Here is a 15,809-nt window from a genome sequence, read left to right on the forward strand (position 1 = left end):
GTTTTGTATTTGTGGTTTGTAAGACGTTGTAATCCTGTCAAATTAATTAAGACAGAATTACGAAATGTATCGATTTGACATTGCAAAACGTCGTTTGAAATTACATTTCCTTCCTGTTGATATAACAAACAGCTCTGTTTATCAAATACTGTCATTTAAAATTCCAAGGCAAATGCGTTGTAAGATGATATTGTCTAATAAAAAGAAAACAGAAACACCTGTTTCAAAGAAAATTTGCCTACAGAACATCTAAACACGTCATCACTACGTGGATAGAAACATATGTTTATCATCCCAACGTTATGAGCCGTTGAATAAATATTAAGACGTTAGTTAGAGCGCTTGGCACCGAATCAATTCAGACTGTAAAGATTTAAATCTCATGTGTTGAGTAAATAAGCGTGTTGTGGACGGACTGCAAATGCATGAAATTGTGACAAAATGTGCGATGCTTTATATATTATTGTATGCATCTCAGCTGGTGCCAATATAAACGTCTTATGATTGGGGAGACAGTCTCTTGCAAAAAGTTAATAACTTTATAGTTCTCACTCAGTTTTATTAACGTTTCGGCCTTAAGGCCTTTATTAAAATGACAAAATCCGAGAATTACTCAACATCATGACGTCTCATAATATAACAACATTTGAAATACAAAACCGGAACTGACGTAACGTTATTAAACGTCAACGACAAATCCCGCTAAAAAGCGATGCGCATTTATGATGGACAAGGACTGTCTTCTATCCTAATGACGATATGATTAAAAAGGTTTCTTCAGTTCCGGTTTTGTATTTCAACTGTTGTTATATTATGAGACGGCATGATGTAGAGTAATTCTCGGATTTTGTCATTTTGATAAAGGCCTTAAGGCCGAAACGTTAATAAAACTGCGTGAGAACTATAGAGTCTGTAAACATTTGGTACCCCTTAGGGTAAATACTGTGTTATAAAAAGTTAATAGCTCCATTTAAAATTACAGGCGATTTGTTAATAGCGACCGTACATCTTTTCAAGCAGAGTAAAAATTATAATTTCAGCAAAATTCATATCAAAATATGCCTTTTTATACAACCAAATACTAAATTAGAAGGTTCATATGGTTATTATTTCTGTTATTCTACTGCAGGTGAAATAGCGATGTGTTTGACTAACCACCCCAACTGAGTTATGGAGGAGCGATATGCACGGCCAAGACACGATACGAATTCCAGTACTGTCTTTAGAAACAATATGCTCCGCTCTGTGGGCTATAAACGGATTACTCTTACTAGCTGAAGGTAAGTGGCAATATTCAATTATTCCCTTTCCAGGTCGACAAATCCAAAGTATTGACCAAACCTAAAAGGCAACATTTATTTCATTATCAAATGCAAAATCTTGAAGGTAAATTGAATACAGAGAAATCAAATGCAAGGTAAATTGAATACAGAGAAATCAAACGCAAAGTAAATTGAATACAGAGAAATCAAACGCAAGGTAAATTGAATACAGAGAAATTAAACGCAAGCATATGAAGCAGCGCGCCATTTTCCACAGTAAACTTTGTTAGACGTAAAAATGTTTTGACGTTGAAATGTCATGACGTCAAAGCTGAAGGAAAATGTGTTTTTGGCTCCACTTAGAATCAGTTCGACTTTTTATCATTTATCATGTGACTTCGTTTAAACCAATAGAAAGGACTTTATACATAGATTTAATAACACCGAGAACATTTTTCTAACAATGTTTTAATCATGTTTACTAAGGTGGTATGTGCAGTATTACATTTTGAATAATTTAGTTTGTCGATTATTTTTTCGAGAAGCAGAACATGTTTATTATAATTTTAGTTGATTACAGCTAAACACTTTATCTATAATCCTATGAAATTTTAGTTTGATATTGTATGAAAGACATCATTTTGGTGATTAATGGCTTAACAAAACACTTGTTATACATTCTTTGTATCCTTGCATTGTAGCAATGCTTTGTTGCAACTGTTTACCTGATTGCTTATTAAATAATAAACAAAACACTTTCAGTTGAAATCAGTGTTTGGAGGCTTCGGACGAAATAGGGAAGTAGTGCGATAAGGCTATTACGTTGTTTCAGCTGACATTCAAATGTGTTTGTCTGCATATTTAAATTTATTTATTATAAACTTAACTTTTTTAATTTGCGCTTGATAATCAAACAGAATTGGAAATAATATACTGTCCTTGAAGTAAATTACATTCACACTGGTCTAAACAACTGAGACAAAAGAATTTTTCTCTGAAAACAGCGGATGTTGCCTCATACACATGCGTGACGGATGAAGCAAATCTCAAATCGACAATGAAAATTTTATGTTATAGTTAGACAAATAAACCCTAGGCACAAATTGTTTTGCTTAATATGCTGCTATAAAATGTTTGCTAGTACTTTAGGAGAAAAAGAAACCTGACAAAGCAGGAAAAATTGTTTACTCAGTCTTTTTGCTTCGCATGCTGACCATAATAAAAGGAAGTTATATTTCTAGAAAACTACTATGAACGTCTGAATATTTGTTGTAAAAAGTCAAGATAAAGTGGGGGAGTCAGATTTAATGAACACTACCGTGAATACCATGCTACAACGTGCTTAAAGATAAAATATAAAAACCTCCCAGAACTTGCCTTACATTCGTAGGGATAAAACAATCAAAAATGAGTAAGAAATATCAAAGGGATGTAGAGCACGGGAAACACTTAATTTCGTTCTAGAATAAAACATGTATCATATATTTATCAGATTCCATTAAAAAATCATAATTTGAATTTATGTCTTTCTATTTCCAAACTTTTCTTATTTTCTCGGTAGTGAGAGGTGTTGCATATTTCATTACCTCTCATTAACATCCTCAAACAAACCGAGTTTGGTTTGTGGTCTACGCTTCCAAAGGATTGACATTGCTATCGATTTTAAAGATCTTCATAAATTGTAAAATGTTAAAATTTTCAGGACATAAAACACCAAGAGAAATAATATGTAGTACTTTATTTGATAATAGTTTATGGGATTCACTATCCAAGTTATTTTGTAACACGCTGTCTTGTGCATTGAAGTAAATTATCAAAATTTACCACAAACACTTGGCTTAAATGAGAAAAGGTAACATTAAAACATTTTTTTTTTATACAGAGATATTTTAACTTTCGGTTAATTATATTTGAATCATATTTTTCTGCTTCTGAAGACAGTATGATACATAAAACGTTAAATAATAGGTATCTAAAGAAAATAGGCTGGGCTAAAAGTTACTTGTTATACCAATATCGATTCATAATTATTTTCATCCTCTTTTTTGTCAGTAGAAAGAGATTTTCACCACAAAAAGTGATATTCTTGTAAACAAACTTGTCGAAACTGTAGATGAGTAAGTGAGTTGTCTTTATATCAGCAGACGTGGATATCAACCTCATCAACATACAATACATGTTTAATATTTCATTGTATAATTAAACAATCTGACTAAAATACATTTCCAATTAACGCTACGCACATTGGATCTAAAGACGTTCTATTGATAGCCTCGTTCTGACGACCCTTCCGCTAGCCAATCAGAGCCTTAATTACAAAATTTTGTATGTGAAAGTAGAAGGTTAAAAAATCCATATTTAGCATGGGTTTTTCATGTTTATTATGACGGCCACATCATGACTGCGCCGTCTTGTTTTGAGAGGTATCATATGTCACGGTACGGACTTGGTCACGTAAGGGGAGAAAATGAGTCAGGCAGCCAGTTAGCTCAGTCGGTAGAGCACTCGCCCTATAAGCGAGGGGTCTCGGGTTCGTGCCCCGGACTAAATGCACATTTTCCCACCCTGTGACATTCTACGCTATTTCGACGGTTCAGTAAAATGCCTGTTGAAACGAGTCGTCTGATTGGTTCAAATAAAAGTAGATTTGCGAAAATAAAAATAGCAATATCGAAAATCCAAAATATACAGAAGACGAATGTGAAAAGGTCATTCTCAGATCTTCGTTTAGAAGATCAAGTACTTCAGTCAGATTGTATTATTAAGTATACGAATGCTCTCTATTCACTGGAAAGGTATGGGTTTAACATCGTATTATTGGCAGTTTATATGGAATTTGTATATTTAGAACAGCAGTGTTTAGTTACTTCTATATCTTTATTAGAAAGATAAACGTGCAGTTTCACAAAGCAGGCAGTTGTTATATCTGGCAACATATAACAAAGCACCCCCTTGAAACGTCACTATCTACCTGATATGAAATTGCATTAAGATTATTTTTTGAATTTTTTGAGTATATTTCAAAATAATTAGACAGTATATAAATATAATTGAGATGTTTCTGACCGTGATGTTATACTTTGATTTGGTCTTTACGAAGTTAAAATTACGTCATAAATGGATTGCAGTTACATTGCATTTATTTACGCAGTTTTGCATTTTATCGCTATTTTATTAAAAAGAACTGCTTACTTTCATCTATAGTGATAATAACAGTAAAAAAGTATAATATCTATCTGAATAAAAAATAATGGTAGTAGTGTAAAACGGATTTCCGACAAAAAGAGTCAGTCTTTTTAGTTTGTGTAAGATAAATAACATTTTATTAGGTCATATTAATTTTTTTCTCTAAATCACAAAAAGCAATGATAAGGAACCTATAAGAAAGAACAGTTCTTGCCTGAGGATGACTCGTCTGTGTATTAGAATTGTTAACCGAATAAATAAATATCTTGTTACCCCTCATTTGCTACAGGCAGGTTTCAGTGCGCTTCTATCCTGTTTCCGAGGCTTCATGACGGGTCGGTATTATGTTTAACTTGTCCATGGTATACTAGCATATGTACGGCACTTTTTATTCAGTCTCAGGTATGTTGAACATTAGCATAACAAGCGGGCCGCTCACTAACTTTTACAAAAATATGGTTTACTTTGGAGTAATTTATGCTGTATAAACTGAGAATGTGAGTAATTTGAGTTGATTCATGAATCATGGAACGACAAAGTCGGTAGTAGTGATAAGAATGTCATAGCGATTGAAGGTTATGTAAATTTTGCTGACATACCTATCAAAGATAGTATATTAAACCGAAAATGGCATTATAAACCAAACTTTTCACACCATTATCAGAAAATAGATAAGTATAGAAACCGCAGGAATGTGTTTGTGGTACAGAACAGTAGGGTGTAGAGGTTTTTGGCGGTCCTTTTATCTTGAACTAAACAAATACATAATTAATTTTATTCAATTTATTGAATACCAAAACACTTGCATTTATAACACAAACGTAAGCAAAATAAATCAAATGGCAATGATTCTTTTATGTATGCCACTGACCGTTTCCAGAGGATGCCCAACTGTGTCCTTCATTAGTTTGTTTTGTTCAAATTATCTGTATGTTTTACTTTCTGTATGACATTTTGTGTATACATCTGTACATTTACTATTGTAGGTTACGTACAATAGAGAGGGCTGTGTTCTTCTTTCAAATTGTATTTTGTCCTTTTTTTACTTTGCATTTCGGCTCTCGCGCAACGTTTCTGTTATCGCTATCTTTTCAAGAGTGCTAGAGATATGTTTGTGTGTACTGACATGTAATTTGAAATACAAGACAAAAAGCAATCATTTTGTTGCACGAATAAACTATTGCATATAACAGCCATTGTATTAAGTGCTTTGGGACAGGCAATACTGTAAGACAGATAAAGACATATTTGATTGAGCGAGTTACTTCTGCTTTCGTCATACAAATAACAAACATTTACAGCTAATCAATAGGTTTTGTTTGCTAATCAATCATAAAATATATATCCTTCCTATTACCTATGCATTCTGATAAACTGCGTCATAAATAAGGCGCGACAAGCAGCCCATTAACGCCGACGATCTATTACTTAATTCCTTGCTTGGAGGCAGTCAGCTTTAAAGTTAATCAATGTTATGTAATATACATTGTTTATGCTGATGTCATGGTTGGTTTAACCTTTCGCGATGCTTATCTTAACAGAACATACTCCTGCCAAATACGAATATTCAGCTAGGCTTTCAAACTATGGTAGTTTATAATGTAAAATAGAAGAAGTGAAACTCCATAAATCGCCCAACACGACAAAAATGAAAATGTTGCAGGATCGGTTTGAGCGAGCATGTTCTTAGGCGGTAGTGGAAATGCATGCAACCGGGTTGAGCAGAACTGCTGAACCTCTGTTCGTGTTACAAGTACAAATAATAAAAACAATTAAGATACATGCACAGTTTTCGTATGGCATATGTGTACATAGAACCTTCAATGATACATCGCCTGCAATTCCATTAAAAGCAGCGTACGGTCCACACTTAAAATTATGGGCTTGCCCTAAACGTGTACACGATGGGCAGAATTATACAACATGGAATTTAGAGAATAGGTCTAAGGTTATGGAGAAAACGTGATAACCTTTGCAAAAAACAAGGACGAAAGTCCAATAGAGAAGGATATATTCAATGGACGCAATTACTGTTTGATCCTCATAAATTGTAGCAGCGCTTTTCTTGAGTTGCGGCATAAACTCTGCATCATTCTAAAGGTCTCCGAGGACGATAGTAGGCTCTTTTAACTTTTTAAAGATATCTTTATCAATGGAAAGATTTTTTTCTAAGTCTTACAAATTTAACAAGTTTGTTACATGGAAATGTTGCTATCACGCTAAGATATACAGTAAATTTTATAACAATCGATTCACAAATAAAGTCAAAATTGAATTTTCAAATCAAATTGGTGTCAAAATTGAATGAAGGGTGCACACATTCCATCAGAATAGTTTTCTGGCAATAAATTCAAAACAAAATCGATTCATTTAAACTTCTAAACATTTCTATAACCACCCTGGGATTTCTTTGGAACTATATGTTATCAGTGGTATTATTTATATTTATCTAGAGTTTATAGTAAAACCTTGCTACGGAAAAGGAACAGAACAGAACAGAGTTTTTATTAAAGACGTGTATATGGTACATCGTCATGCATAATAATCAACATATTATTACAATGTAATGTCACGTTAACATAATTGTTTAAACAAATTAATATGATTACTTAACAAAAAGTTGGATGATAGAGTAGGTTTAAAAGAGCTCAACATGCATCGATACCTCTGTCAACTGGAAGAAATGTTGAAGCTCATAACTATCAAATACATTGATTAATTGAACTACATTACTAGTATCAACTAAAATCAACTCCGGTAAATATTGATTTATGACCGATGCTGTGCAGGCTGCTATGATTTAAATGGACTGATATCGTGAGCCACTGTATGGTATACACACAAGTACTAAAAATACCTTTAAACTTTCCAGTACATAAAACACAAAGAGGAATACTCTACAGCGCTTTATCTGATACTGTTTATTCTTGAAGTTTATGGGATCTATCATGCAAGTTGTTATTCTTATTATTGCATGCGCTGTTGTGCATTGAAGTAAATGATCCGTATTTATCAAACACACTTGGCATAGATGAGAAAATGTAACATTAAAACAATCGTTCTTATGATAAAGAGATTTTAACTTTTGTTTAATCATACCTTAATCGTATTTTATTGCTTTTGAAGACTAAATGAGACATAAAACAAAAATAAACGAAACAAAAGCAAATGGATAGGCTAAACTAAAAGTTGATATCACACTATATTGCAGCCCTTTCCATTGAATAAGAGCCCTCTAGATTTAACTAAGGTAGATATTGGAAAGACAAAAAGAAATGAAAAAGAATGAAAAAGAACATTTATAATACAGCAAGTAATAAATTACTCTCCCACGCATCAGTCGAATATTACAATACATTTCCATATCTCCTATGAAATAACGGTAGTGGATACTCAACGCTGGTAAAGGAGCGTAGTAATAAACATGAAGAATGGTTTTAATAATTGCGTTGTAATTTTGTTACGTTTAATTTTGATATCTTTTATCATCTAAAAGCTGTGTAATATGATTTGATATAGCACAGAAAAAATATTGTTGACCAAAACTTAGTCTTAATTTCAAATTTAGATCATTGATGTATATTCACTGGACAAGAATTATTTAAAAATCTATAGATGCAACGTGCGACGCGGTCAGTTTGGATAAATGGCACGTGTACGTGATAAAAAAATAAGTTGTAAAAGATAGAAACGAAAACAAAAACAGTTAATACAGATAAAATTTTGGGATGTTTATAATTTCCTTGAAATTTGGCAATACATAATGTTGTTTGTCTGATTTAAATAGATTTCATTCTGCAATATTGATTTCGTTACATAACCACAGGATCATTTGCCCTTCCTTTGAGTAAAATAATGGTTTTGTAGATATCATCTAATAATATATAAAGGAAAGATTCAAGTCTACATTCGTATAACATCCTTATATTTAGAGTTTTGTTTTCTGTCTGTGTTACATTGTTTTCATTTATCTTAGATTGCATACGTTTTAAGTTGTTTTTCTCTGAAACGACGAAATTATGTTTATTGCATATTTTGGAGAACGTAACGTTATAATTCTGTAACCTCTGGAATATTTCCCCTTTAAATGGTTTTGAAATACATCATCTATATAAAAGATAAAAGGTATAGGTTGATTTCCCAGAAGCACAGAGCACCCCAAACACAGCAAAAGAGCATCGCAAAGTAGGCCCGCAACAAAAAGGAACTGTAACAGAGAAATATAGTAGACGGGTTGCTGCTTCGAAATCCAACAACAATGCTGTTTCATCAGAAGGCTATGGGTGTAGCACGATATTAAAGGCAGTCCATATCGAATTTGATTTAAAATGTGATTTAGAACAGCAGTTTTTTAGATAAAAATTATTACAATTTTTTATTAGTAAGATAACAGAGTATTTTACATAACAGGCAGTTGTTATATCTGGCAACATTATGATGAAATATTCCAATAAAACTTTACTTTCAGCATGATAAGACATTCTTTTGAAGACTGAATTTTTTTTTTGAATATCTAACATAAATATTTGTATAACAAGATTTTGTGTTAATCTTTTTTCGAAGTTTCAGACAATAAAATGATTCATAAAATATCAAATGGTTACTGTAATGCTATACTTTAATTGATTAGGTATTTACAAGCTTGAATTATGCATCAACAGACGGGTGGGAAAACTGTTCTTGCTTGCCTGTTACATTGCATTTGTTCACATAATTTTTTATGTTATGTCTATTTATTTGATTAAACTGTTTTATTTCATCAAAAGATGTAATAACTGCTAACGCGAGATAATTTACCTGAAAACAATTAATACTGGTAGTAGCTTAAAATTATGTTCTAATTTACTGAAATATATCCGAGTTTCTGAAAGAGTAATTTTCTTTTAATCTAGTTTCTGTTGTGAAAAATTACATTAGTAAGTACAGACATTAGTAGCCTCGTGAACAGATTCAATCAGACCGGGTGCATTCTTATTTCAGACGGACGCCTTCAATGGGTCCAAGGATCTTGTAATGGATTATATATTCTCTTTGAAATATTTTCCCGTAAAGAATCTGATCTTGTGATGAATGGGTTATGTTTTAAATGATTATGACCCTTCTTCGTATAAATATTTGTTTGCCGATATTGAATCAATTAGATTTTAATTTCTTTATAACATTTATAGAATATTGCAGTCAATATTTGATAACTGATTACTTTGACCAATTATACGTATTTTAGATTGTTTTCAATTCTTGCAAAATGTAATATATTTCTGAGATACTTTCTATGTAAGTATTCCAATAGAGAAAAAAAACTAAAAATCCAAAAGTCTCGGTTTGATTGAGCCTGCTCATGGACGGTAGTGGAAATGCGTACTACCGGGCACGACCTTTATCCCCAAATTGAGCAGAACTTACAATTGCACATGTGACAGGTACGAAGTACGAAGAAAACAATTACGAGACATCCACATATCTCACTTTAGACTGATAATTTTTGGCTGTACGAACAAAACTTACGAAAACAAGTCTATTGTAACCTTTCAAAAGTTACAGAACACCATGTCAGTGATACGGTATAAAATATTTCATCTTGTCATGTGCACCAGAAAAAAACACATGGTCTCTGAATGACAGAATCTTTAAGCAATGACACTGCTGAAAATAGTTATATGTGCTTTTTCTATTTTAGTTTGGAAATGCGTTCTTGACACAAGTCTGTTCTTACATGCCTATACAAACATTGCTGTAAAGTTTTATTTTGGGGAGCTGTGTTCTTGACTCGAGCTTATTACTACACATCCATACTAACAAAAGTGTGAGTAATATTTTGGGAAATTCATGCATACAATACTGTAAGATTGGTTTGGGGGAGCTGCATTCTTGATACGAGCCTTAACAAGTGCGTCAGAATTGTCAATACTTTTTCTTAAATTCCTGTCATTTCAGAGAAACATGATGTATCAGGTTTAAGAAGCACAGAATAGGAGCAAAATGACAAGGCAATCAGTTATACCACTGCGTTTTATGTACGTAGCGACAAATTGATTAACTGGAATATGGAATAGAAAAATAAATGCCTTAATAAAAAGCCTTTTTCAGAGAAGCTGTATATGCAGTACTCCATATTGAGATGCAGTACACGTATACACAGACAGATATATACTCAAGCAAAGAATTACAAAAATATACAATACAGAAATAAACGAGGAAGGAATGCAACAGGTAGTGGCTGGTTCCTGGGATGCTAAAAGCAATATCGATACTTACTGGATGTACGTTCAAACTTTTTACAGTCGCACGCTAAAAGTCACAATTGAAATTGTTGCCCCACGAGTTAGGTTCTTGTGGGCAAATTAGGTGCATATGACAATACGACTGTTGTTTGTTTTTTCTTTAATACAAGCTTTACTTAAGGAAAGAGCACCCAAACCTTTGCATGCGGATATTTCTTTTAATTGATACAAAGTTCAGCCATAAAATACTAAATAACATTCCGAAAGATCTGGAAAATATTTTTACCACAGGTGTGCAAGTAACATCTGTTGTACTGTATATTTATCTTGTATTATATTATCTATCAGTGCAAAGGTTTCTAAAAATGCGGAAAATGAAAAGAAAACTATCAGAAGATAAGAAATATTTGCATTGCATTTCTGTAATAGCTATTTTATGACGTAAGTGTTTCCTGACAGACAGTGCTATAAGTCAGACATAAACTTATTTGATTAAACGGACTTTTTTCTGCTTTCATCACATAACGAATATACTTTTAGCGCTTATCAATAGGGTTGTTTTGCCAGTCAATCATAAAAATGTACTCTTCTTAGACAGTATGATGAATTGCGCTATAAAGATTTCGCGACAAGCAGCTCAATAAGTCCTGCTATCTATTGCTTAATTCTCTGATTGGCGGCAGCCAGTTTTACAGCGATCCGTATCAAATATAATAAAACATAATAAAACAATGAAATACAACGTACAGCGTTTACAGATACAAGGTTAAACAATTTCTTGCTGCTGCCATAAACGATTATTTTTTCTAGATCATCATAATCTTGGAAAACACAGTCTAATAAAAGTCTGTCCTGGCGGACTTAATGTTCCAGTATTTAGACATCGTACTATTAAAATCCGGGGTGATGTGGTCAAACACCCGGTCCTTAAACTAAAATACGGATGCTTAAAAACCGGCATTCCACTCAAGTAGAGAAGCTAATAGAGCGTCTTCTTTATCTTGCATTACACTCCAACTAAACTTTTCCTGTGTGGTTCTGGGACAACTTGTATATAAAAAGAAATTGAAGTGAACGTCTTGCCATGCTTGATTGTAAGAGGCGACTTATTGGTTTTGCTGCATTTCTGTGATTCCAGCAAGAATAAACGTTTTCATTCTTTGCCTCATATTTTATTCCGATGTGAATGAAATATGAAAACAAATTCTTAGTCTTGTTTTCGCGCTGTATAACTTGTGGTGTATCGGTGTGCCGTAATCCCGAATCAAAACCAACTACATGCTCCAAGAGATTATCTGCGGCGACTATAAATAAACTTAGATACAGATTCTTATAGATATAATAAGTACTTAATATCATGTGGGGTATTTATGTTGTCCATGTTGGTACACATGTGTCAATTAGCTTGAAAAAGTTGAAATAGTTGTAGGGTGATTTTTTTTCTATTGAAGATGTGTGTTGGATGTTATTTCAAAGCTTTTCGACCTTTTCTAAAATTCTTTGTTTATTGAAATTAATGTTTGTTTTCTACCGCAAACACTTGTAACAGGTGAGAAAATAAAGCATTAAAACAAGTGTTCTTAGGTAATAAAGATATATATCTGAAGCTTTATTGCAGAAAACAAAAATAATATGTAGCTGTATACAACTTTTACAAGTAATATGGAATTCAAATATTGGGAAATTCTCAGAGGTTTTATTGTGAATCTTAAACATTGCAATATTTTGACGTTGCTATAATATTGTAGAATATAACTGTCCTTCATAAAGAAAACATTATTAAATACACATACTTTTAATTTGTCAGTAAATATTTCACGAATATACGCGCACAGCTTAAGAATACTGATTTTGAATAGCCGTTTTCAAGAAAATTGTAATATATCTTTATAAGCAAATAGCAATTGTTATTTTTAGACAATTTTATATTAGGTAATATATAACGAAATATTCATCAAAACATCACTACTAACCTGTTATGAAATTCCCTTAGTTACTTGTTAAATGTTTTGGTTGGATATTTTGTAAGAAATACAATGTCAGTTAGATTATCACATTTTGGCAAAGTATTTCAAATTATCTTACAGACGTGCAAATTAATGATGGTAAATATCAACAAATCTATTTCCCTGCCGGTAGACAATAACTGGAAGCCTTTCAACTCTGATATAACCTTAGAATGCTCATGCGGCTGTAAGCTGTATGCATTCGAAAAATACCTATGTATCGTTAAGGGGTTCCCATCTCACCGATAATTGGTGCAATAATGGTTTTTGGTATGCAACACTTTGTGAATGTAAATCACCTATTTGATATTGCACAAAATGGATATTATAGTATTACCATTCCTTGAAAGTTATATTTACTATGTTTATATCTACCATATTACATTTCTTTTTCACTCCAGTTTGGAATTAAAGATCTTGGTTAGCAACATAAGAAATGAATATTGTAGTCTATTACTCAAACATACACAGTTTCAAGGTGATGTTTAAAAAGCTGGATTTTCAGATTTATCTACATTTTTGTTTAAAATGCTATGTCTAAAATCCTACCATATTTATGTTTATCTTAATATGGAATTACCAAGTAAACTTCTGAATTCAGTTAAAGAAATATGACCCCATTTTCTTTAAAGTATTCCGGCTGTGATTATTTTGTGTTTCTTTATTCTCAATTTAAGACATTAGGAAGACTTCTGTTCAAACATGTTACACTTGGTACGTGTTATACTGTGAGCTTAACTGTGTTTTGGTATGTTTCTAAAAGTAGATTTTTATTTTGCAAGTTTTTCTAACTTAATTATCCGCAAGCAGAAATGTGAATTTATCGGACATTTTTATAGTTCTACTTTATTCATTCACCGAGGTAAATACTTGTTCTTCCCATGCGACACGATGCATTAGCCTTAACTACAGCTATCAATTACGTAATCCTTTACTCAGTAGAACTATTTCGAGAAACACTCAAATTATTATATATAGACTACTGTTGCATGAAATGATGTTAAAATTAAATGTGATATTGCAGTGCTCTTTTTTTAGAAGATTGCTAATACCGATTGCATCTTGTAAAATAAGAGACTGACACCTGATATGACAGGCTCATTAAAGACAGTTATCTGATTGGCAGATTGAAATGGTTTAGTTATGTTCATGTCAGTGTTATGCAAACTTTGCATGTATACATAAGCGTTATGAGACGTAATAATTTAGCTCGTTTTAGAAAGTGTATTTGACCTTTATTGCCTTTATATCATGCCAAAGTAGCTGAGAGCTAAGGAAATAGAGGAATCTATAAATAGTATACACGTACTGAATGTAGTCAAAATTATTTTCCCGAGGCAGGCATTGAATATTTCAATGCTTGTTTTCCCAAGTTTTGACATTAGTCCGGTAAACCGGTGTCGAACTTTAGACCGGTCAATAGTACAAACTATGAACCGACAACTCATATAAGGAGTCATGTTTTGATATACACTTAAATAATGGATTGCCGGTCAGTATTAAAAACCGTAGCCCGAAGCCCAAAGGACCATGTGCCAATAGTTTTGTCTATTTATCGGCAAGCCATTGAATAAATGTTTTATAACATTACACTAGGAATTAATTTACACAGTTTTATTCTAAAAGTACTGGGTTATTAGACCAGTAAACACATGTTGACTATAGACCGGTTATATAGCGCAGTTGACTATTGACTGGTGACTTATTTAAGGAACTAGGCAATGGAATATTGTGTTGAATATTCTGAAGCCGTTGAAAATAGGTACTAATAGGCACGCATCATACGCAAAGCGATATGTTCGTATTTGTGACAACAATTTACTGTTTATTCTGTGATGATCATATCTATTTATATAATAATACTAATATACATTTTACTTAAGATGAACCGTTTGTATTGTTTCTTTACAGATGACTTCTTTGCACAAGCACTTTTTTGTGTATCATTATGTTTTTTTTTAAAACGTCTGCCTTGACAATGTGTGAAGTGAGAATCATTATGAAATTGCGAAAAAAAAAAACATATCTAATGCAGATTACTTGGCAGTCGAAAAGGAGTCTGAGCTTAATATTGGCCATACTCTGAACAGTTTTCTGCAGGTGATAACATGTCTGCTGAATATGCATTTTTATCAGACAGTACGAAAATAGTCCGTCCGAAAATAGTCCTTCATCTTTATTGAACTCATTACCACCTAAGGACGTATGATTTACATTGTCTATATAATGGATTTTGCAGCTGCTGCTGAAGGAAACATATGGATAACTATACCATATACTTGTTATTTCATAATTACACGGGAATCCAACATAAACGCTGTACGGGCATTATTCCAGTATGTGCATAAAACAGGCGAAACATGGAATTCGCAGTAATCTCCCTAATTACTTTTGTCAGTGAACCTACGTATAAGTCAAATAATACATAAAGCACGTCGCTTTGAATAATTTCATGGCTTGCTTTTTACGAGTTAACGGTTCCATGGGGGTTTGATTGATACATTTATATTTACATTAAACAATTCATTGTGTGGTTGATATTACGTATCAAGGGGATTTACTTTTATATACACTCGTCTTGTAATGTAGGAACATGGCGTGGGTTAAACGCCCCGTTATTGTTTGTGACACTGACCGTTCCAAAGTGCTCGTTCTTCATGTGTTGTTTGTGCCTATTTATTACTTCTGTTTATGTATACTTGTATTCAGCCGGTTGAAACACCGAAGTGATGGTGTTACGCCATCTATCCGCGGAACAGAAAAAACCTTGACCCGGCATACGGTATCGAAAATCATTTTATGAATTAATGGCAATCCCTGAGTAAATTTATTGAAACGGCAAAATTTTTCTTTCTATAGATAAAATATGATTTGAAAAGTTTGACACGTAAGATATGTCCAAGTAGTGTCTTCCAAGTAGTGTCTTAAAATAAGCTTGCTAATATGCTAATCTCTTTGATTATGCGAAATCTCATGAACAAGCACACGGACCTATACATTTTATTTCACCTTATTTCCGACCATATGTTTATTTATGAGTGAAATCTACGTTGGAGAAACTATCAATTTGCAAAACTGTCATAAAAAATTGTGATTTTCTCATAGTCTTCCATTATGAAAACTTATGTGAGGTC

The 15,809-nt window shown here is 32.7% G+C and overlaps 1 protein-coding gene across 2 annotated transcripts in view; it reads left to right on the forward strand.

Moving 5' to 3' along the window:
• The first annotated feature begins 995 nt into the window (after positions 1 to 995).
• Positions 996 to 15,809, forward strand: part of LOC123523161 (potassium/sodium hyperpolarization-activated cyclic nucleotide-gated channel 3-like) — a 204,838-nt gene continuing 190,024 nt past the window's right edge. For both annotated transcript variants that reach the window (XM_045300835.2, XM_045300836.2), the window contains exon 1: positions 996 to 1,280. In XM_045300835.2, coding sequence (XP_045156770.2) covers positions 1,184 to 1,280 — 97 coding nt within the window. In that variant the 5' untranslated portion in view covers positions 996 to 1,183. The remainder of the gene's footprint in view (positions 1,281 to 15,809) is intronic.

This window comes from Mercenaria mercenaria, chromosome 8, assembly GCF_021730395.1.
Source record: "Mercenaria mercenaria strain notata chromosome 8, MADL_Memer_1, whole genome shotgun sequence".
Lineage (NCBI taxonomy): Eukaryota > Metazoa > Mollusca > Bivalvia > Venerida > Veneridae > Mercenaria > Mercenaria mercenaria.